The sequence below is a fragment of the Rhinatrema bivittatum genome, chromosome 1 (genome assembly GCF_901001135.1).
Source record: "Rhinatrema bivittatum chromosome 1, aRhiBiv1.1, whole genome shotgun sequence".
Taxonomy (NCBI): Eukaryota; Metazoa; Chordata; class Amphibia; order Gymnophiona; family Rhinatrematidae; genus Rhinatrema; species Rhinatrema bivittatum.
In genome coordinates this window covers 502,573,515-502,595,178 of record NC_042615.1, presented here as the reverse complement: position 1 = coordinate 502,595,178, position 21,664 = coordinate 502,573,515, and the positions used below count along the sequence as shown (strand labels likewise).

At 43.6% G+C, this 21,664-nt stretch overlaps 1 protein-coding gene and 2 non-coding genes across 4 annotated transcripts; all 3 read right to left on the bottom strand.

The window, feature by feature from the left end:
• Positions 1-152: 152 nt before the first annotated feature.
• On the bottom strand, positions 153-20,500 carry RPL10 (ribosomal protein L10). Of its 2 annotated transcripts, XM_029610160.1 has the most exons (7): positions 20,438-20,500; positions 20,292-20,332; positions 6,361-6,419; positions 5,763-5,870; positions 5,268-5,406; positions 4,797-4,959; positions 153-385 (listed from the first exon to the last, which is right to left on the bottom strand). In XM_029610160.1, the coding sequence occupies exons 2-7, from the start codon at positions 20,312-20,314 to the stop codon at positions 230-232; spliced, it is 648 nt and encodes a 215-aa protein (XP_029466020.1). In that variant the 5' UTR covers positions 20,315-20,332; positions 20,438-20,500; the 3' UTR covers positions 153-229. The 2 variants fall into 2 exon arrangements, with proteins under 2 accessions (XP_029466020.1, XP_029466012.1); XM_029610152.1 differs by lacking the exons at positions 20,292-20,332; positions 20,438-20,500 and adding an exon at positions 20,235-20,269.
• Positions 4,357-4,489, bottom strand: LOC115082794. Its single transcript, XR_003854283.1, has one exon. It is a non-coding gene; the product is annotated as a small nucleolar RNA SNORA70 (small nucleolar RNA).
• Positions 5,078-5,213, bottom strand: LOC115082793. Its single transcript, XR_003854282.1, has one exon. It is a non-coding gene; the product is annotated as a small nucleolar RNA SNORA70 (small nucleolar RNA).
• Positions 20,501-21,664: the final 1,164 nt, after the last annotated feature.

The following is a 21,664-nucleotide window of genomic DNA, read 5'->3' as shown; positions in this document are numbered from 1 at the left end:
GTCCCTTTCCTAATTCTTTTCTGACTGATGACTGGCTGGTCAGGGTCTTGAATTCCCAAACAGCAACGCATGAACAATTGCTTTCCTTTCCCCCCCCCAAAAAAAGGGACTGAATTAACACAAAGCAAACACACCTTTGTCATGGACACATGCAAGAGCTAAACTCCATAAATTTTATTTGGGCTCTACAAAGTTGCCAGTCATGGTCCTCCCCTCAGCAGGTAGAAGTTCAGATCGCATGCAGGGAGCGCCACTTGTTCAGGGGGCCCCGGTTGGGGATATACTTCACACCACAGCCATCAGGGATCAGGCGCTTCTCAGAGATCATGGTTTCAAATTCTGTGGCATTGAACTTGGTGAAGCCCCATTTCTTGGAAATGTGGATCTGAAGGGGAGGAAAGACAAGTGTTAATGTCAGCACAGCATGACACTGCAAATTGAGAGAATAAAGCGACAATAGTGCAGGAGTCAAAAGGCCAAAAGCGCAAGAGGAGGTTTCGTTAGCCAGTGGTCACAGCCACACCAGCAGGATACTATAGTTCTTTGTGCACCAGCACAAACAGCGACGCAAGATGGGTGATGACATCCGACAGCACCGGTTAGTAGTTTTTCCTCACAGCTCAGAAAGTTTAAGCCTGCCTTCTGAACATGCACAAATCTTTCTACATTAGTATCCCTGTGTGGGACCTTCCCTCAGTCTATTTTCGTCTGCTCAGCGAATAGTCAGGAAATCTCTCTCAGCTTTACCATGTATACCTCCACTATATTTTCTGGAAAACCTACTTTAAAGAGGAAGGGAAAAGTCTGCTTCAAAAAAGATATGAAGCATGGACACGAAATGTCCATACTAGATTTACATTCCCTTTGCCTAAAATTCCTTGGCTAGAACATATGGCTAACTGTGGATCCTGCAGATATATATACACCAGAGGGCCCTAGCTTACAGGGAGCTTAGTCAAATACGAGCAGACAAGCTCATTGGATCAAAGTAAAATGAAACCCCACTTTCAAACAGTTTCTCCAGATTGTGAGGGAGAACATATGTATCGTAAGTCGGCACCATTAGACATAGTGTGCCTGAAGCATCAGAGCCGTGACATGTCAGCGCCCAAGAGGCTCAGCACTGAATTACCGGCATGAAAGAGAGTCAGAACTGAGAATGATCAGCACCAAAGGGGCACAGTGCTGACCAAATGACACCAAAGCATTGGAGCAGAGAATCGTCAGCTCCAAAATAATAGTGCAGAACCTTTGGCGAAAAAACAAAGCACTTATCACTCAGCACCGATATTCTAGAAAGCCACAAGCTAGTTTATATAGTAACATAGTAATGACGGCAGAAAAGGACCAACGGTCCATCCAGACTACCCAGCAAGCTTCTTATGGTAATATCTAGTACAGCATGTAGGTACACCCAGGTTTCTCTTAAGAGTAGTCTATGCAGTTACCCCCAAATCCTTATGATAAAGGTAGTAATATTTACAACCAAAAGACAAGCAACTATCATACCCATAAAAAATTACTGCCTTTCTGAAAATTTTAGAAATACGTTTTTGCTTTTAGACTTGGCCGTAGAAGCAGTCCTGCACTTATTTCCTTATCTCTGCATATCAGTACCCCCCAGACTGTAGAAGTTGGCGCCCATGTTGGTTGCCCTCTGAATCCAATTCCGCACACCCCCCCCCCCCCCCCGGTCAAAGTAGAGAGTGATGTTGCAGTTACCAAGCTCATCCTCAGATCTATTTGAAACAGGAAAGATGCGTACAAGGAAAAGGAAGCACTTATATAGAATCAAGTTGCATTTCCTCGCCTCCTATACTGAAGCTTCAAACAAAAGCATTAAAACAGCAAATACAGGAAAGTCATGCCTCTGTACAAAAATTATGAATGGACTTTGTAAAGATATATGAAGCAAATGCCTATAAAAATAAAGATAACTTCTTTCACTCAACTGGTACTAAAAAGGTTAAGAGAATATCTGCAGACAAAGCTATCAACTTTTTTTTCAGAAAAAAAGAACATAGTAGAAAAGAAGCAAGAATATGACAGCGTTGCATAGAGACTCCATGATGAGTCATGGAGTTTATGCAACGCCATATTATTAAACTCAGATATGCAACGCCATATTATTAAACTCAGATATACCATCACCAAATCCGCCACTGGACTTGACACCAGAACCACCCAGGAGGTCAACACTACCGGAAAATTCAACATATCAGTTTCCTACAAAAAATGTCCAAATCAATACCATTCAGTTTACAGAAGATACTAAAGAACCTAGTGACTTAAAAGGAGTTTTTAAGGGTCATCCAGCCACAAAGCAGTACAGAACACTGCCATTGCATGATGCTTTGAAAAAAGTTCAAACAAATATCTGGAAAATGCCTCGCTCACAGTGACAAAAAACAGATGTGAAACATAGGATATAAAAATGCCTGGAGCATGAAAAAGTTCATATCCCACATGAATCTATTATTGTAGAATCTGTGATAAAAAAAAAAAAAAAAAGCAAAGAAAGCTAAGAACTAAATCCTATTCCAATTCACCTTCCAGAACTACCCAAGGCTCACTGGCAGTTGAAAAAGGTGTATCAGGGGGCCTCCTTGGAAGCACACCAGGTCCAAATGATACAATATTTATACAACTCTGAAAAGCTAAACAATAAAAAAAAAAAAAAAAATAGCGCTAGAAGGGGATCAAAAAACCTTCAAAGAAATCATGGCAGATGTGAAGGATTGTGCCAAACCTATGAAAGTCAATTTGCGATTCCTTCAATACCATCACAAGGGTATTTCAGCAAGAAGATTTGCTTGGCTAAGAGCATCAGTCCTTAGAGAAAATGTCCATGAAAAAATAGAAGATACACCAGGTGCAGGTGATAATCTATTTGGAGATAAGGTTAGAGACAATTTTAAAACAATCAATACACAGCTTTGCAGTCTCTCACTTCTACTCAACAGGACAGCCACAGGGTAGGTATAAACAAGAACCATACAAAAGATCATACTATTATTTCCAAAAGAGAAGGTATAACCCATACTATTTATATAGGCAGCACCCAATTATTATACAACACCAGCCACAGCAGCAAGGATAGAAGCCACAGAACCGGCAGCAGAAGCGAAAATCTGCATCCACAGAGATCCACTCCATCCTATCAAGCCACTCATCAGAACCCATTTCCAATAAGTAGGGGGGGAAGCTAACAACTGACAAATGGATTTTTGAAGATAAAAGGATATTTTCTAAATTTTGAGAATTTGCCACCTCCAAATCCCAATTTACCATGAACATTCAAAAAACTAACCCACCATACTATTGGAAGAGTCCCTTCTTCAATCAGAAACAATTCAGCATGTTCCTCAATCACAGAAAAGTTCAGGATTCTTTTCCAAGTATTTCCTAATTCCAAAAATAAACAAATACAGGCAATCTTTGTCCAATACTGGATCTCAGGGATCTAAAAAAAGGAAAAATTCAACCGGATTTCAACAGGAACAATATTACCATGCCTTTAAAAGATGACCGACATCCTTGTAATCTAAAAAAAGGAGCTTATGCACACATTCCAATCAACGGTGCTCATCGAATATATTTAAGATTCACCCTAGAAGATCAACATTACCAACACAAGATGCTACCACCTTTCAGCAGCCCTCAGCGTATTCGCCAAATGCCTGGCAGTTGTAGTAGCTCATTTGAGGAAGAAAAAAAAAATAGTGTTTCCATATTTACAGGCCGATGCAGTAATCTGCATATTAAAAAACTGTGCGCTGGATTTAAGTGCACCTTTAATAACTGGATTAAAAATTACTTGCTTTTTTAAACTCTCGATGCATTAGGAGTTAAGAGTATAAAATGTGCATTCGACACTGAGCTGTGAAGAGAAAACCGACCTGGCACATTCAGATGACATCACCCATTTTGTATGGCTGTTGGTTTTGCTGTCCACAGGGAACACCTGTTACAGGTAAGCAATTTCACTTTATTTGCCCAAGCAAGATCCAAATCAGTAAACCTGGCCAGAGCTAGACTAGTTTCTGAAAATGTTATGACTACACTCTCTCCAACACCAAACATACAATTTGATTTTCACAAGACAACTTCCCTTCCAAAACATAAGAAAATATTCACAATGTAATCCTGACAGATAAGGAACACAAGGAGGGAGCGAAGCCTCTTAACTGCCAAGGAGCATTTATTAAAGACTACCAAGACCTTGGTGCTAGTATTAATGCTCACAAGCACCACACTTATATTAATCTGTATGTAAATAGTTTCTGTAATCCCATCCAATGCCCCTGCATCCAGTTCCCATACTGAACAAAAGTGAAGCTAGTTGGCTAACAGCAAGATTGTATCAGAGGTCCCTTAGAGTACTCTGTACATGGGTCAGAGCATATACACAACTAGTAAATGTTACAGTATGCAGCCACTGGCTACCACCCAATAGAAGAGGTGAGCCTGTTGGCTCAACTGACTACAAATAAAGATCTTAAAGAAAATGTTTTAACTATATGCAGATCTTACTTCACATCTGGAAACAAAGCTAGCAATTACGACACTCAGAGCTTCTTGAAAAGAAAGATGCTAAGACTTCCTGGAGCCAAAGATGCATGGTGGGAGAAGTGGAGACATATAATTAGAGTAGCTGATCTTTTAACTCTCAGTGGGTAGGGAGGAGGGAGGTAAGCTGGTAAACCCTGAAAACTCATCCAGCCTAGGGGGAAGCTCCCTTGAGAGAATTTCTATATACACTGCATGTAAGACAGGTTGCCTGCTCTGCCCCTCACCTTCTGGCGCCCAGGAAACTTAAACTTTGCACGGCGCAGAGCCTCAATCACATGTTCCTTGTTCTGAGTCTTGGTACGGATAGACATGATCACTTGTCCGATGTGCACTCGGGCCACTGTGCCCTGGGGCTTGCCAAAGGCACCTCGCATCCCAGTCTGAAGCCTGCAGGAAAGAGCGTACACACCGATATTAGAACAGACTGTCCTAACAGCCTAATAGAACAGTCCTTTCTGTTTTCAGCCCTGCCACTCAGACAAAACCAAAAAGGCACCACAGTCAAAGCTGTCTCCAAGGTCCCTTAGAGCACTCTGTACAAGGGACAGAGTACATACACAACCAGGGAGTTACTGTATGCAGCCATTGCACACCATCACTTGATAGGAAAAGCAAGAGGTGGTCGGCTTAATTGACTGCAAACATAAAATGTACATGTTTGGGAGGGAAATGGGGCACAATGGGCTTTATCTCACCTGTCAGCACCAGCACAGGACAACATTTTGTTGATGCGGATGACATGGAAGGGGTGCAGGCGCACCCGGATGTGAAACCCATCCTTGCCACAACTCTTCACCATGTACTTATTGGCACAAATACGGGCAGCTTCCAGCGCTAGAGGGGAATTAGTGGGAAATGTCATCAGGTGACAGCATCTACCCACACCTTAAAGTCACAATACTGTCAATGTTTTGTTTACCTTTTAATTAAATCTGTTTTATTTGCAAATAACCATTTACACAAACCTCCAAAGTGCATTTATTCCTTATGCACTCCGAAAGCAAAACAAATAGAAACATTTAAGTTTCAATTACCATCTCATTCCCATATCCCTCCCCCACACACACAACCCAAAACCTCCAGAATAGCCTTTTTATTTTAAGTCTTTTTCTTTGTCCTTTTACTTCACACTAAAATTTGCAACGAGTGTGCTGCGAGAATGAAGTAGAGCAAGTCTGTATCGCCCTTACCTTCAGATGACAGCTGCTCGTACTCATCGGACACCATGTGTCCGCACAGTGGGAACTCATCCACTTTAGCCTTCTTCCGGCCCAAGTCAAAAATCCTGATCTTGGAATCTGAGGGTTGGAAGAAAAACAAAAACCTTCCAGATCTGAAAGGTAAGCACAAAGACCTTCTACTCCACCTGTCCAGGTACTTATGGGCCAATATCTTATTTTAAAAGCTCTGAATTCTGTTTAGGCACCCTAAATAGAGCTAGGTGGTAGGGAAACAAAATACAGAAAAGAACTTGTTAGCAAAATTCACTGTGGGTATCCTGGGGCCTCAAGAACTGGAAGTTAAAAGTTTGCTGGTAAAGCCCAAAAGGGGTCTGAAGATCAATCCCTTGTTTGTGTTCTGAAGATTCCTTTCCGATGTAATGTATGCGTGGATTACCATTATATTACTGCTCCCAGAAGATGCAGTAGTGAGTGGAGACAGCCCCAAGCAGCATCAGGTTACATACTGACACACATCTTAAACTAGAGGAACAGCTTGGCTTTACCACTGCAACCTGGGCATAAAATAAACCCATGAAGTCTCAGCCAGAAACAATGCAGGACTTACCAGGGACACCCCTACAGAAACGGGACTTGGGATAAGGCTTGTTCTTACAGTATCTGTAACTGGAAAAACAGCAAAGAGTAAATGTTAGCACAGGAAGGACTTTAACCAGTTTCCTCTTGCTCCTTTGTACTTCCAGCTCAGTTGGAAACCAGGACTAGGATCTGGCACCTTCATTTGGAATTACCTACCAACTGGCTTTAGTTCAGTAATTACAGGGGGGGGGGGGGCATAAACCAAGGCTTCTTCCAGAACACAGCAAGCATGAGCCTTGAATCCAGCCACTAGGTGTCACTCTTAAGCAATATGACCATGACTCCCTCTCCCAAGGTTAATCCAAAAAAAAATAAAAATCTGAGGGAATATCTTTTTACTGGACCAACATAAGAGCTAATACTCTTCACTGGGTAAGAATACAATGAGAAAGATATTACCAGACAATACAAGTGAATCTTAAGAGCATCTCCAGGGAGTGGAAGACTGGACAGGGGCTCAAACTGGGAAACTCCCATATGGCAGTGTGCAGCACTTACCAACGGGGCCCACAAGGCCAGCATGAGGACGTCATTTTAAGATAGTGCCCCTCGACACTGGAGATATGGACTAAAATATATCACTGGAGCTGGCTCAGCACCAGACCAGTGCTGTGCACTGCCATGCGGAAAACATGGGTCAGCCAGGGATGAGACCGTGTTCACAGCTTCTGGAGAGGTGGGAGGAGAGTCCCAGACATCACACAACAGTGACATTCAGTGACCAGATTAAGGGCCCATGGATTGCAGTGATTCTGGAAAGAGGCCTGGCGCATGGTCCCCAGCGGAGAACTGCCACCGCATTGACCAGGTAAGGTTGACAGGGCCTTCAAATAAAAGGGAAAAAAAATCCCCAGTTAGCTGCAAATGAAAGCTCGTGGCACCAGAACTCAACTCTGGTTCCAACTGAGCTAGAAGCCTAAAGGGAGGAGGAAACTGCCCTTTCCCTTCCTCCCTACACACAAAAAAGTGTTCACATGTCAAATAGACAATGAGATTCTGTAATTTAAAATTTGTGAGATCAAACCTCTAGTATAGATAACAATCCAATATATACTAATTTATAAAGCACATCATGCACAAACTGAACACAAACAGCAACAAGAACTCAAGACCAACTTGTTTAGGAATACACATATAGATTTAACATTCTCTGAACTATTTTTAATTCAAATTTTTTTATTAAGAAAAACAAACATACAGTGAACAAGGGATCTGCGCATATATTAGTAAGCAGCACAAAACAAAGGACTGTAGGCTAAGTTAACAGTTTTGAAATATATCAAAGCTCGCCTACCCCATTTCTCTCACTTTCCACCCCTTTCCCAACTGAAACCTCATAATAATGAAATCAATATAGGCAATGCAGCTCCAGCAAAACTGATGAGACAGAGCCATTCCCAGATAACCATTGTACATAGGATTTCCAAACTTTGTTAAACTGCTGCAACATTTTCCTATAAGCAGTAAGTTTCCCCATGTACAGATATATTGGGCAATGAAGATGTCTTCCACCAATAAGGAAGCTCACAATGAGCAGCAATATCACCGAAGAAGAACCGGGCTCGATCTTTCTCCAAATTAAGGTAAATTTTTTTCCTTCTTTTAATGAGTACTGCAATCCTGCTAAACACCAATGCTGGTGTAGGGATAGCATGTCCACATCTGCTAGGAGGCGGAGAGATACTGAATGGCTGAGGTCACTGCAGGGGTGTATCTAGGGTGACGTCAGCTTTGAAACCTGACTCCGTCTCCATCTGCTAGCGGGGGTGGCATAACTCATTGGTCCTGAGTCCATCTGGCTATACACTAGGAAAGAGGGCTTGGGCAGTACTGCTGTTGTTTTAACATAAGGGGTGATGTAAGAGATGATATTGTAGGATGGAGTGATTGGTATGAATGAGATTGAGGTAAGGGATTCTAAGGGAGGGATGTATGAATGAGATTGTGGTGAGAGTGAGTGAGTATATAGGGGTCTTCAAGGGACGGGTGGTTTAGATTTAAATGTGTTCACTATAAATGTTTTAAGATGCAATACAAAATACAATAAGTGAAGTTTAGAAAGAATAAAGGATGTGGTTCTATTTATAAGAAATATTTTAAAGTAGTGCTATGTGCAAACAGTAAAGAATAACAATAAAAAGACATGGTTGGATAAGTACTTTAGTGTATACATGGAGACTGTTTCCTGAAAGGGAGTTGGGACATATTGGACTCTGCTCAGCCAAACATAAGCACTGAATCCCAGCATTATTATAGATGCCCTGAACTAGGTTTAGGGCGACGGCTTACCTGTAACCTCTTGGAATAAGTATTCAACTTCACGGGCAGCCGTGGGCGAGATGCTGAGTCCATCTGTCTACACTATGGAAAATGAAATTATCAAGTAAGTAATTGCTCCATTTCCTAGCGTGTAGCCAGATGGACTCAGGACTGGGATGTACAAAAGCTACTCCTGAACAGGGTGGAAGGCTGCCCGCAGTCCGGTTAGCACAGCCCTTGCAAAGGCTGCGTCCTCTTGGGCCTGGACGTCCAGGCAATAGAACCTGGAGAAGGTGTGCAAGGAAGACCACATCGCTGCTCGGCAGATGTCGACGGGAAACAGTAGCTTAGCTTCCGCCCAGGATACTGCCTGGGCCCTAGTGGAATGAGCTTTAACCTAAAAGGATAAAGGCTTCCCTGTCTCTACATAAGTTCCCTCGATCACTTCCTTGTGCCAGCGAGCTATGATAGCTCGCGAAGCCGCTTCGCCTTGTTTCCTTCCACCGTGAAGAACAAACAAGCGGTCCATCTTGCGCACCAGTTCTGAACGTTCCAGATACCATACTAAGAGCCTACTGACATTTAAGTGGCGTAGGAGGCGGTAGTTTTCCGTGTCCTTGCATCTATCAAGGGACAGTAAGGAAATGGACTGGTTCAGGTGAAATTCTGAAACTACCTTTGGTAAGGAAGGAGGGAACAGTGCGAAACTGTAACGATCCTGGAGTAAACCAGAGAAATAGCTCCCGACATGACAGCGACTGTAGTTCAGAGATGCGACGAGCCGAGCATATCGCCACCAAAAATAATCTTCAGCGTTAACAGAGACAGACTGCGCAGCGGGCAAAAGGAAGGCCCTGCTAAAAAGTCCAGTACTAGATTGAAGTTCCATAGGGGGACCGGCCACCTTAAAGGTGGTTGGAAGTATTTAACCCCTTTTAGGAAACAGGCCAAGTCCGGATGCGTCGAGAGGCAGGGTCCATTCACCTCGCCCCTGAAACAGGAGAGAGCCGCCACCATCAAGGAGTTGAGGGACAACCCTTTGTTCAGGCCATCCTATAAAAAATTCCAGAATGATGGGGGATCTTGATCGTCCGAGGGGACACTCCACGTTCCTTGCACCAGGCCTCAAATATTCTCCAGATCTGCACTTATGCCAGGGATGTTGAGAACTTCCATGTGCGGAGCAAGATGGCGATTACAGCCGCCGAATATCCACGCTTCATCAGGCAAGCCCTCTCAAGGGCCAGACCATGAGACAAAACGGAGTTGAGTCCTCGTGAAGAATTGGACCTTGTTGAAGACGACGGTCCTTGTGCAGGGGGTGGGGGAGACATAGTGAGGCCTCCACCAGAAGGACTAATCTTCTGTGGCATTCGATCTTGTGAATGACCTTGCCCAGCAGAGGCCAGGGAGGGAAGGCATACAGTAAGTCCTCCTCTGATCAGGTCTGGACAAGGGCATCAATCCCTTGGGAGCGCTGATCTCTTCTGTCACTGAAGGACCTTCACATTGTGAGAAGTGGCCAGTAGGTCGATGGATGGTAGGCCCATTCCCCTGGATCCAGACTCTCCCTGCTGAGAAAGTCTGCTCTACTGTTGTCTTTTCCTGCGATGTGGGAGTCAGAGATCCCTTGTAGATTTAACTCCATCCATTCCATAAGGGGATCTCTCTCCAGAGACCCTTGGTGGCTTTTGGTTCCTCCCTGGCGGTTGATGTAAGCTACTGCTGTTGCGTTGCCCAACATCACGCGGACTGCCTGTCCCTGGAGCCTGTGGATGAATTGCAGACATGCTGATCTGACAGCTCAGGCTTCCAGGTGGTTTATGTTCCAGCATGCCTCTTCCTTGGTCCATCGCCCCTGGGTTGTAAATTCCTGACAGTGAGCTCCCCACCCTCAGAGGCTCGGGTCCGTCGTGAGGACTAGCCAGTTCAGTGGGGTCAGGCTTATACCCTTGCTTAGGTGAACTTCCTGTAGTCACCACTGGAGCAGAGAGCATACTTCCATCGGTAGGTGGAAGCAAATCAAGTAATCTTGAGACAGCGGGTTCCAACATGACAGCAGGGAGCATTGGAGTGGTTGCATGCGTGCCCTTGCCCAAGGTACTACCTTCAGGGTTGACGCCATCAGGCAGAGGACCTGGAAATAGCACCACATCCTGGAGCTACTGTTCTCATCAACCGATGCACATGGTACATCATTTTCCTTATCCTCAAGGGAGGGAAGACTTTGCCCTACTTGGTGTTGAACCGGACTCCTAGGTACTCTAAGGACTGGGAGGGCTTGAGGCTGCTCCTGTCCATGTTCACGACCCAACCGAATTCCTGAATCAGGGACCTGACCCTACTGGTTACCTGGAGGCTCTCTTCCAGGTTCAGCCAGTTGTCTAAGTAAGGGCACACCAGGATCCCTCCTTCTTTCCTCAGTGCTGCCGCCACGACCTCCATAATTTTCGAGAATGTTCTGGGGGTGGTTGCTAGGCTGAAGGGCAAGGCCCAGAAATGATAATGGCAGCCCAGGACCACAAAGCGTAGGAAACGCTGGTGGTCTTGACGGATTGTGATATGAAGGTAGGCCTCTGAGAGATCCAGGGAGGTTAAGAACTCTCCCGGTTGCATGGCCATTAATGACAGAGCAAAGAGTTTCCATGCGGAAGTGAATTATCCGCAGATGACGACCGACGCTCTTGAGATCCAGGATGGGTCGGAATGAACCCTCCTTCTTGGGTATGATGAAAGAGATGGAATAACGCCCCATATTTTCCTGGGGTGTAGGTAGCGGGATTATAGCCCTCAAACTGAGCAGCCTTATCAACAGGGATTCCACTGCCAGCTTTTTGTGCTGGGAGTGGCAAGGTGACATCATGAACATGTCCCAAGGGATGCTGCGAAATTCCAGAGCGAATCCTTCTCGTATGATGTCCAGTACCCATTTGTCCAGCAGGATCTCGACCCACTGCTGACAGAAGAGGGATAGTTGGCCCCCTCTCTCTTCGTCCCATGGATGGGTTGGCCAAACTTCATTTATTTATTTATTTATTTATTTGGAAGGGGTCGAACCTGAGCCTGAACCAGTTCCTCTGGATGTCAGTTCCGAAAGGACCGAGACCTTCCCAAAGGCCGAGCTGTCTGAAATGATGAGTTTCTATAGGGCCAGAAGCGCTGGGAGCCCCTGGCCCAACCCCTCAAAGGAGCGGGGCACTGCAATCTCTTTTTCTTACCTTCTGGTAGAAGAGGCACTGGAGATTCACCCCACTTACTAGCTAGCTTTTCCAATTTGCTTCCGAATAGAAGGGATCCCTTAAAGAGCATCTTTGTGAGGTTTGCCTGAGAGGTCACACCTGCTGACCAATTTCGCAGCCACAGCTGTCTTCTGGTCGCCACCACTGAGGCTACTCCTCTGGCCGAGGTATGCACTAGGTCAGAGCTTGTATCAGCAAGGAAGGCCATGGCGGGCTGAATCGCCTCTCTGGAATGTGTCCCTGAGCTATCTGTCTCTCTCGAGAAGCAGACACGAACGAGCCACCAGGGCACAACAGGAAGCGATCTGCAGTGTTATTGCTGTCGCATCAAAGGCTTGCTTAAGGATGGACTCCAACCGCCTATCGCGTGCATCCTTCAAGGCCGCTCCTCCCTCTACTGGAATTGTTGTTCGCTTCAAGATGGCGCAGACCAGGGCGTCCACTTTCGGGAAACACAGGCGTTCTTTGGCTGCCAGGTCCAGAGGGTACAAGGCCTCCAAGGCCCAACCTCCTTTAAAACTGGCTTCCAGGCATCCCACTCCAATCAATCAACTCCTAGATGGCTGACAGCATCAGGAAATAGGAAGAGATTCTGTAGAGACACCAGGATGGGATTCTTCTTTGGTTCTGACATATGGTCCGCGCCAGGAACTCCCAGAATCTTCAGGGTCTGGGAGACCAGGGCCAGCAATTCATTGGTATGTCTCTAGGCCTGGAGGAATTTTCCTGTCCTCCAATGAGTCTGCATTCCCTTCGTCGCCCGTGGTTGTCTGGGTTCCTGTCAGGGATACCCTTGGCAAGGCAAGGCATGCTGACAGGGCTGGGAGGACGAGGCCTTCCCAGCTGGGGCTCAGACCGGGCAGGGGCAGCAGCTGGCTGTGCCTGAACAAAGGCTTGAAGGCCCTGAAAGAATTCTACCCAAGAAAAGGTCGCTGAGTCCATACCTAGCCCAGGAGGAACTGGGTAAGGGCCACTGAATTGCCCTTTCCCGGGGAGGATGCAGCCCCGGGATTGCTCAGATCCGGGGTGCTACCAGATAAGGTCATGGCTGACCCGTCCTCTGCCTGGGAGGGGCCAGGCTTGGAGAAGTTCTGAGAGTCCAACCCTCCCTGGGTTTCCTCACAGTACTGACACAGGAAGGATTCTAAGTCAGATTGTACAGCCCTAATATGGCAGGCAGAACAAAGGAAGTGTCGCTTGTGCTTCTTTGTGCTGGAGCCATAGTACACTGTAGCTTGTGCGTTCAACAAGAAAGCATCTGAGCTCGAGCACGCACAAATCCGGCCCGATGCGCATTAAGTATAAGCTTCCAGTTGTCGGGCGAATGTATGCGTGCGCTAGGCGTATAACAGGGCATGCGTGCACTGCTCGTACTGATGGTCAATTGGGGGAAATGGCACCGCACCAAGCCATACGCAAGATGGTGCTGCCGCAGCCTGCCACATGGAGTGCCCACAGAGTCTGAAGCAGGGCCTAGCACATCCGGGGGCCGCTCAACCCGCTAGGAAACCCCCTTCCCGTGCCCTAATGGGATCGGGAAAGTTGTTGGTACGGCACGCCGAGCAAAGAGACCATAGGAAAGACTTACTGAAGCCCTTCCACGTCTGAATCGGAGGAGTTCTTCTCTACTTAACCTGGGCTCAGCGCTTACCAGCTGAGTACAGAGAGAGTCTCCAGCCGGGGGTGGGGCTTAGGCCGCCACCACGCTTACTTAATTGCACCTGCTGCCTTTTAATTACTTCAGCAGCAAAGTTCACACCAGGAACCAGCTACCGGACCAAGGCACATCTCTGAGGGAACTCAGAAATCGTCTCGGAATTCTCAACTGGGGGAGGGACCTTTAAGTATCACTGTAGGAGAGTGGGGCTAGATATTTCTCCAATTTAAAAGTAAATTTTCTTGTTCAAACTAGTACTGCAATCCTGCTAAACACTAATGCTGGGGATAATTCGTCCACATCTGCTAGGAGATGGAGAGATACTGAAGTCACTGCAAGGGTATATCTAGGGTGACATCAGCTTTGAAACCTGACTGGCTACACGCTAGGAAAGCCAATTTTTTGTGCATTTTCCACAAATGTGGAGGTGTACATTCATGTAAAATGAACTTTGGAACATGGTTGAGCATCTGTGCACTTTTACCTGCAGCAAAATTAAAACAGTCAATCTGCAGCTGATAATTATTTTTTGTTGCCAATGGGGTGTGAGAGTGAAGAGAGGAGTGACCATGTGCATATATGACTTCCCCACCCTCCGCCCCCATCATTTTAGATAGGCTCATGCATTTGTAATGAAGTCAGCAAAGCTACTGTAAAATGCTTTGAATTCTTCTTTTGGAAAAGTGTGCCATAAATGACAACGAAAGAGCTTAAATCTAGCTTTGGAACTATAGGAATTACTTTGCGATGAATGGACTACTGGAGACCAACCCGCATGCTTTGAACTTTTTCCACTGGAAAGAAAACAATAGAACTAGGAGTCATGACTCAGAACCAACATCAGGAAATATTTCTTCTCGGAAAGGGTGGTGGATGCCTGGAATGCCCTTCCAGAGGAGCAGGGAAGATGAAAACAGTTAAAGAATTCAAAGGGGTATGGGGTAAACACTGGATTTCTAAAGTCTTGAGATTGGAAATGAGAAAAGTGTGCCAGGAGGGGGGGGGGGGGGGGGGAACGGACGGGGACGACAACTTGCTGGTGTGGCAGTTACTACCCTTAGCAGAAGGTATGCAGATTACTACCCTTTTCTAGTACGCTTTGATGCTTTTAATGCAACTGCAACATTGCTCCCCATTAAATGGTGGGGTGAAAAGAGGACTTGGATTCAGATGAAAATCAAAGGCCCCGACTTCCATGATCTGGGATACTAATACAAATACATAAGGGGAAAAGCACAGGACTGCTTTTATAGTCAAGTCCTAAAGGAAATGAAGAAAGTGTGCATGGGGGTAATTTGCTGGTGTGGCAGTTACTACCCTTAGTAGAAGGCATGGAGATTACTAATCTTAACCAATAAGGCTTGATGCATTTAATGCAACTGCAACATTGTTCCCCACTTCACTGGCAGGGAAAAGGGAAATTGGATTCAGACACAACCAAGAGGGCCCTGACTTCTACGGTCTGGGGTACTGATACATAGATATAAGGGAAAAAGTACAGGACTGCTTCTACAGCTAAGTCCAAAAGCAAGCACGTCAAGCAGCACTGTCTGAATTTTCAAGAAAGCTCATCACCCAGTAAAAAATGTTGATAGCTGCAATTTTTATGGGTTATCGTAAGACTTGGGGATAACTGCATGGAGCAGTAATTAGCACCCTTAACAGAAATATGGGGAAGCTTGCTGGGCAGACGGGATGGACAAATGTCTCTCTTTTCTGCAGTTATTTTTGTGTTTCTATTAAGTTAAAGCTGGGGAGAATAATAGTTAGCCCTTCCTAAAGGGGGAAATCTCATAGAACTGCATCCATCCTGGAGAGAAAAGAGATAGCAAACCTACATTTAAGCAGGCCTTCAACAAGAAGGAAATGGGTGTTCCAATATGTCTATTCTCATACCCCCCCCCCAAATTTATAAGCATTTGATATTCCATTTTTTCCTAAAAGGTAAATCCAAGGAGGATTACATAAAGTATTTTTATTTATTTTATTTAAAGGTATTTATATACCGTTTTTTAAAATAAAATTTTATCAAAACGGTTTACAACATGTTAAAAATAAAATAAAAATAAAATATAACTAAAATAAACTTAAATACATAAATTTGACTAAATAGCTAGATGATAACTAGCTAAAAACAAATTATTAATTAAAATTAGAATAAAATAAAGGTAGCGTGCCTTGAGCAAGGAGGGCAGGGAGGGTAAAAGGGGAACGAGAAGGGACGAATTGTAATATCCTTAAAGAACACTGATGGGAAGATAGGGGAAGGGAGAAGTTAAAGTGACATGTAACTGATGAGAGAAATTTGGGAGATGAAGCTTCATTTATGATCAGGGGGTTGCTTAGTGGAAGTATTAAATGCTTGTTGAAAGAGGAATGTTTTTAGAGCTTTTTTGAAATGATGAGGATTTGATATTAAGCGAAGAGGGTTGGGTAGTGAGTTCCAGAGTGATGGTCCTGCTACTGAAAAAGCTCTTTTCCTGGTGATGTCTAATCTGGCCTGTCGTGGTGATGGAATGTCTAAGAGATTTTGAGTAAGTGATCTTAAGTGTCGGGTGGGTTTGTAAATACGGAGTAAGGTGCAAAGCCAGGTGGATGAGGAATTATTAGACTGTGAATGATTGAGATTACTTTATATTTTATCCTGTACTTTATGGGTAGCCAATGAAGAGAATGTAGGATGGGTGTAATATGATTGCGAATGGAGGTACCGGATAATAAGCGAGCAGCACTATTTTGAACTAGTTGTAGCGGATGAATTGATGAATCAGATAGACCTAGATAGAGAGCATTACAATAGTCTAGACCAGAGAAAATGAGAGATTGAAGGACAGTCCTGAAATCACGATAGAAAAGAAGAGGACGAAGATGTTTCAGAAGCTGTAATTTATAGAATGATTTCTTTGTTAGGGAGGAAATTTGTTGTTTCATGGATAAATCTGTATTTATGGTTACTCCTAGATTTATGGCGTGACAGTTAATTGGGATGGTTGAACCATTGAATGTGAAATGGGATGGCGGACCTATAGAGGAATCTGTAATGGATGTTAAATGAACCAATTCAGTTTTTGATGGATTTAATTTTAAACGATTATGAGATAGCCAAGAATTAATGGTAGATAGGTAGAGTGAAACTAATGAAAGGGTGTCAGACCAGGAAGTTTTATAGGGTACCAGAAATTGAATGTCATCTGCATAAATTTTGAATTGTAAATTGAGTGAAGATAAGATGTGGCAAAGTGGAAGAAGATATATATTGAATAGTATGGGAGACAATGAAGATCCTTGGGGAACGCCAGAGGGAATTGTGTAGGGAGTGGAAAATTGATGATTGATATTAACTTGTTGAGGGCGATCTGTAAGAAAGGATGAAAACCAACTTAATACTGTTCCAGTGATACCTATTGCTTGTAGTCCTGAGATGAGAATTTGGTGATCAACCGTATCAAATGCTGCTGAGATGTCTAAAAATACTATAATATAGTCTGTGTATGAATCAAAGGCCCGGAATAATGTGTCAAAGGTAGATAGAAGAAGTGTTTCTGTAGAGTGTCCCTTTCTGAAGCCATGCTGGTTAATGTGGAGAATGTTATTTTCGGATAGAAAATCGGAAAGTTGACATAAGACTGCAGATTCTATTAGTTTAGCTAATGATGTGAGAGAGGCGATAGGTCTGTAATTATTGAGATCAGCTGTACCTTTTGTTTTTGATTTTAGAATAGGTAGAATGGATGTTTTTTTCAAATTGGATGGGAATTGTCCTGTTTCTAAAGATTGGTTAACTAGACTACTAAGAAAAGAGTATGCATGATGACCAATAGCTTTAAAGAAAGCTCCTGAACAAGGATTGTATGGTGAGTTTGAGGGTTTTTGTTTGCTGATTATAATTTGAATTGAATTGTCTGAAACTGGATTAAATTCGGACCATTGATAATTAGGTTCTTTCTTGACACAGGTGGGGTAAGGTAGTTGTGAGAATTCTGTGGAGATGGTGGTTACTTTTGTTTTAAAGTGGTTGGCAATTTTATTGCAGAATGTTGTATCGTGTTCTGTGAAGTTTTCGTTGTGTGGAGTAATTAATGTTTTAACTATATTGAATAAAGTATTTGGATTTCCATTGGCTTTAGAGATTAACTTTCCATAATAGAGTTTTTTGGCTTGATTTATTTCTTTGTAATAGTGCCGAAGGGTACATCGATATGTGTTTTTTGCTTCGGTTGTTTTTTTATGTCGCCATTTTCGTTCCAACTTTCTAAGGTGTGTTTTAAGTTGATGTAAAGATTTTGAGTACCAGGGAGCATTGGTCTTTTGTTTCCTGTTATTTATTTGGTGTTGTTTATATGGAGCGATCAGATCTAACGTAGAGGTAATAGCTGAGTTCCATTTAGATATTGAGTCTTCAATATTTGATGATATGGAGGTAGGTAAATTGGGTGTTACTGCTTCTACAAATGCATCTTGGTTGATAAATTTCCTTTTAAGTATTGTAGGTTGTTTTCTAGTTGTGTGTCTACTATGCTCTAGAGTAAGAGAAAAGTGAATTCTGTGATGATCTGACCAGGGGATGGGAATTACTTTAGTATCTTTCGAGGTTGGTGTGAAGGAGAGTGAATTAAAAAACACGAGGTCTAGAATTTGGCCTTTTATATGAGTTGGAGTTTGAATAAGTTGTTCCAATCCTAAGCCGGCAAAAGAGTCTAAGAGTGAGTTTGTAACTGTAGATGGAGTGAGTATATGTGCATTGAAGTCACCTAATAATATAGTTTTACTTAAGTCTACAGGAAGTGTTGTAATGGCTTCTAGAAAATTGGAGATCTCTGAATTGAGACAACCAGGTGGGCAGTAAATAATGCCTATATTTAATACTGTCGTAGTAATTAGTAGAATTTCAAAGGAACCAGAGAAGGTTATTTGTTTCTTTATCGGTTTCAGTAACAAGGCACCGAGTACATAAGTAATGGAAACATTCAGATACGAGGCAGACTGCAAGTAAACAGGTAAGAAGTGGGGTACATTGGGCAGGAGTAAGGAAGTAGTTGCACTGGGTATAAACTGCAAATATTTAGTTAAGAAGTTATACACTAATTGGATAAGTGTACCCCGAAGTGGGAAAATCTTGTGGGATTCACAGTCAGGGAGACTTCTAGAAGGTAGGTACTAGAGGATAAGTCTCTGCTGTGGAGTTTAAGGTAAGGCCTAGCTAACCAGCTTTGGTGGTGACCCTGGAAAATGTGGTAACAAGCTTCCAGATGAAGTGCTAGAAGTATCTTGTTCCATTTTTTTAGGGGCAGAACAGCAGAATGTGCAAAGTCTCATGTATGTTGGTCTAGCTAAAGGTATGGATTGCATCTAAATATGAAAACAAGGGGGTAGGGCCAGCTTGTATGCCCCTAGTATTTGGAATTTGTAATCCTTAGTGGTGCATTTTGAGAAAGATTATAGTAAATTTAGGAAAACAATATTTTCTCAGTTATATCAGGTATATAACTAATCAAAATATTTGCTATTCATTTCTCTTATCTGCATTCTTTTAGGTTAAAGGACCTGAATTCTTTCAATATATACTTTTACCTCCATTTAGGACACATTATTTGTTTTACTATAAATTTTATGTTAAGTGCCTTGATTATTTGTAAATTTGTTTTATTATATTTCTTTTTTCATGTACTTTTATTTGTTAATCCTGTTTTATTTTTATTTCATTATGCTTAGTTTTAACTGCTCATTTTAATGTTTAATAATACTAGTTGATTTTTCACTTTCATGTTAAATACTATTATAACATGTTGTTTATGTTTTATTGTACATCACTTTGGTTCACTGGAGTAAGAATTAGCAGTTATCAAGTAAATAAAACTAACAAGACAATGTCAAATTTGGACGGATAGTTCACTTCAGAGGAATGAAAAGGAGGATGGATCAGGAATCATCCTGCAATTTTTTTTGACCCAGTAGTTTCCTTCTGCTCCTTTGTACTTTCAGCTCAATTGGAACCAGGGCTGGGATTTGGTACCATGAGTCTTCAATTTCAACCATCTGGGAATTTTTTCCCCTCTATTTTCATAACCCACCTCACATACACACAGTTCCTACTAGACCAATCAATAAAGTGACAAACCTATGCCCGTGCAGCAGGTCTCACAATAGTATTACCAGATGTACGCAATGCTTTTTTCCCCAGAAACCTATAGTTATAGCCCCTGAATCTGACGTCTTCCTTAAGTAATGAAAACTTCCACCATCCACCCCAAAAGGCTACAAGTGCCAACTCCACGGTATCCCCAGTCAACCCGGAAAGCAAAAGACCCAACCCAGGGATCAAATCCAACACATTCTGCATAACATCTGACCCACCCATGTCCTAGATTTAAACACTCCAGGTGCCAGTCTTTCCATAAACCTGCTCTCCTTCAGGTTGTTTTATTTCCTTTGATCCACAATCCAAGCTTTTCCTTTACTCCTACAGTCAGGCCTTCTCACTATCCCAAGCTCCAGCGGTACCAAAGACTTCTGTCCATCTTCCAGTAGACTGGCACCGAAAATATCCTCTGCCTGACCCACCTCTCCTCTATATGTATAAAATAGTCTCTCTCTCTCTATATATATATATGTACACACATATATTCCGAGATCATTTTTTTCAGAAACGATGTGCAGTGGTTTAAAGCGTAAATCAGAGACCCCCACCTCCCAGGCCTCGTGGGCATGGCGATGGCGACAGCACTTGATGACGGGTACACTCACCAGCGAGCGGGGCGTCGACCCATGGCTGCGGGCGATGGTACCTGCAATACATGGAAATAATGCAATTAAAAACCAAAAAGGAGGAGGAAGAAGAAGAAAAGAAAAGAAAATGAAAAAACAGAGGAAGCCGCCATATTACTACTCACCTCGCAGTGAGAAAGAGGAGAGAAAGGGTGCACGGAGCATGCGCAAGAGACAAGCCTGCTCACTGTACGTCATCCACGCTGCCCTTCGCGCCTGCGCACAATCACCGCGGCCCTTCCTTACGTCAGTGTAGATTTCACGCAGCCTCCCTGCCCTACCAAAATAGAGCATGCCAAGCAGCTCTTCTCCTTCACACACGCGCACAGTCAGCTATTTGCGGCGCGTGCCTATCCACGCCTTGTGCGTGTGCGCGTGCTTGTGCTTGTGCTTCTTCCGTTTTCCGGGCTGGGCTTGGTGAGCGTAGGTTAATATTCTCGCACTGCCTTCCCCCTGGTATATAATTGCCCTCTCCAAGCGTTTATCCTTTTCTTCCTGCTCCGCTCGCTGGCAGATTCAGATAACGCTAATGGCATAACAATGCTACATGCGTTGTGAAATTAATGGAATGATTACAATACATATATTTTTTTGGTTCTTTGTGTGATAAATGTGTTGACGTTTTGTATGATGAAAGTACTTGCTATATTTTATGAGTGCACTCCATCTCCAACTAGGCTGGTCCTTGTGCATTGTGGAAATTCTGTTATCGGTGCCTTCAGTGTTCCATGCTTGCATCGTGGACAGTGATTTTTTTTTCTTTTGTCCTCGGGACATTTGTAAAGTAATGTTTGATTTGATTTTCTTTTTTTTTGTTTGTTTGTTTGGTATGTCCTGTGATAACAATGGGGGCCACTGGCAGTGCGTTATTCTGCCAACTGAGCCGAATATGTGATATGGTTGCAAGAAGCTTACTACTTAGTTCTTGAGTTCATCAATGTTCTTTCTGTTTTGTATTTCTATTTTTTTTATTAAATTACTTTAACAGCGGTGTACTGGTAAGGGCTATTTGACCTACTTAGTTTGGATATGGACAGTTAGTTTAATACTTTGCGACAAGCTTGTTAGTGTGATTGGGGGTACCCACATCGGTATTCATACAGAGCAGAACTGGGGGCTGCACTCAGGAAATGCTGGCTTGAACAGGATCTTCTGCCTGAACGGCCACCTCCCCCCCCCCCCCCCCCCCCCCTCGGGTTGAGTCTGCCACAAAATTGCTAAATTGGCAACACCGATGGCTGCCAGCAGGACCTCCGGGCCCAGAGAGCAGCAGGTAACTTGGCCCACTGAGGCCCTTCCTGACAGGAGGCGAGCACTGCATACAGGTTCTCACAAGCAGCTCGAGACATATT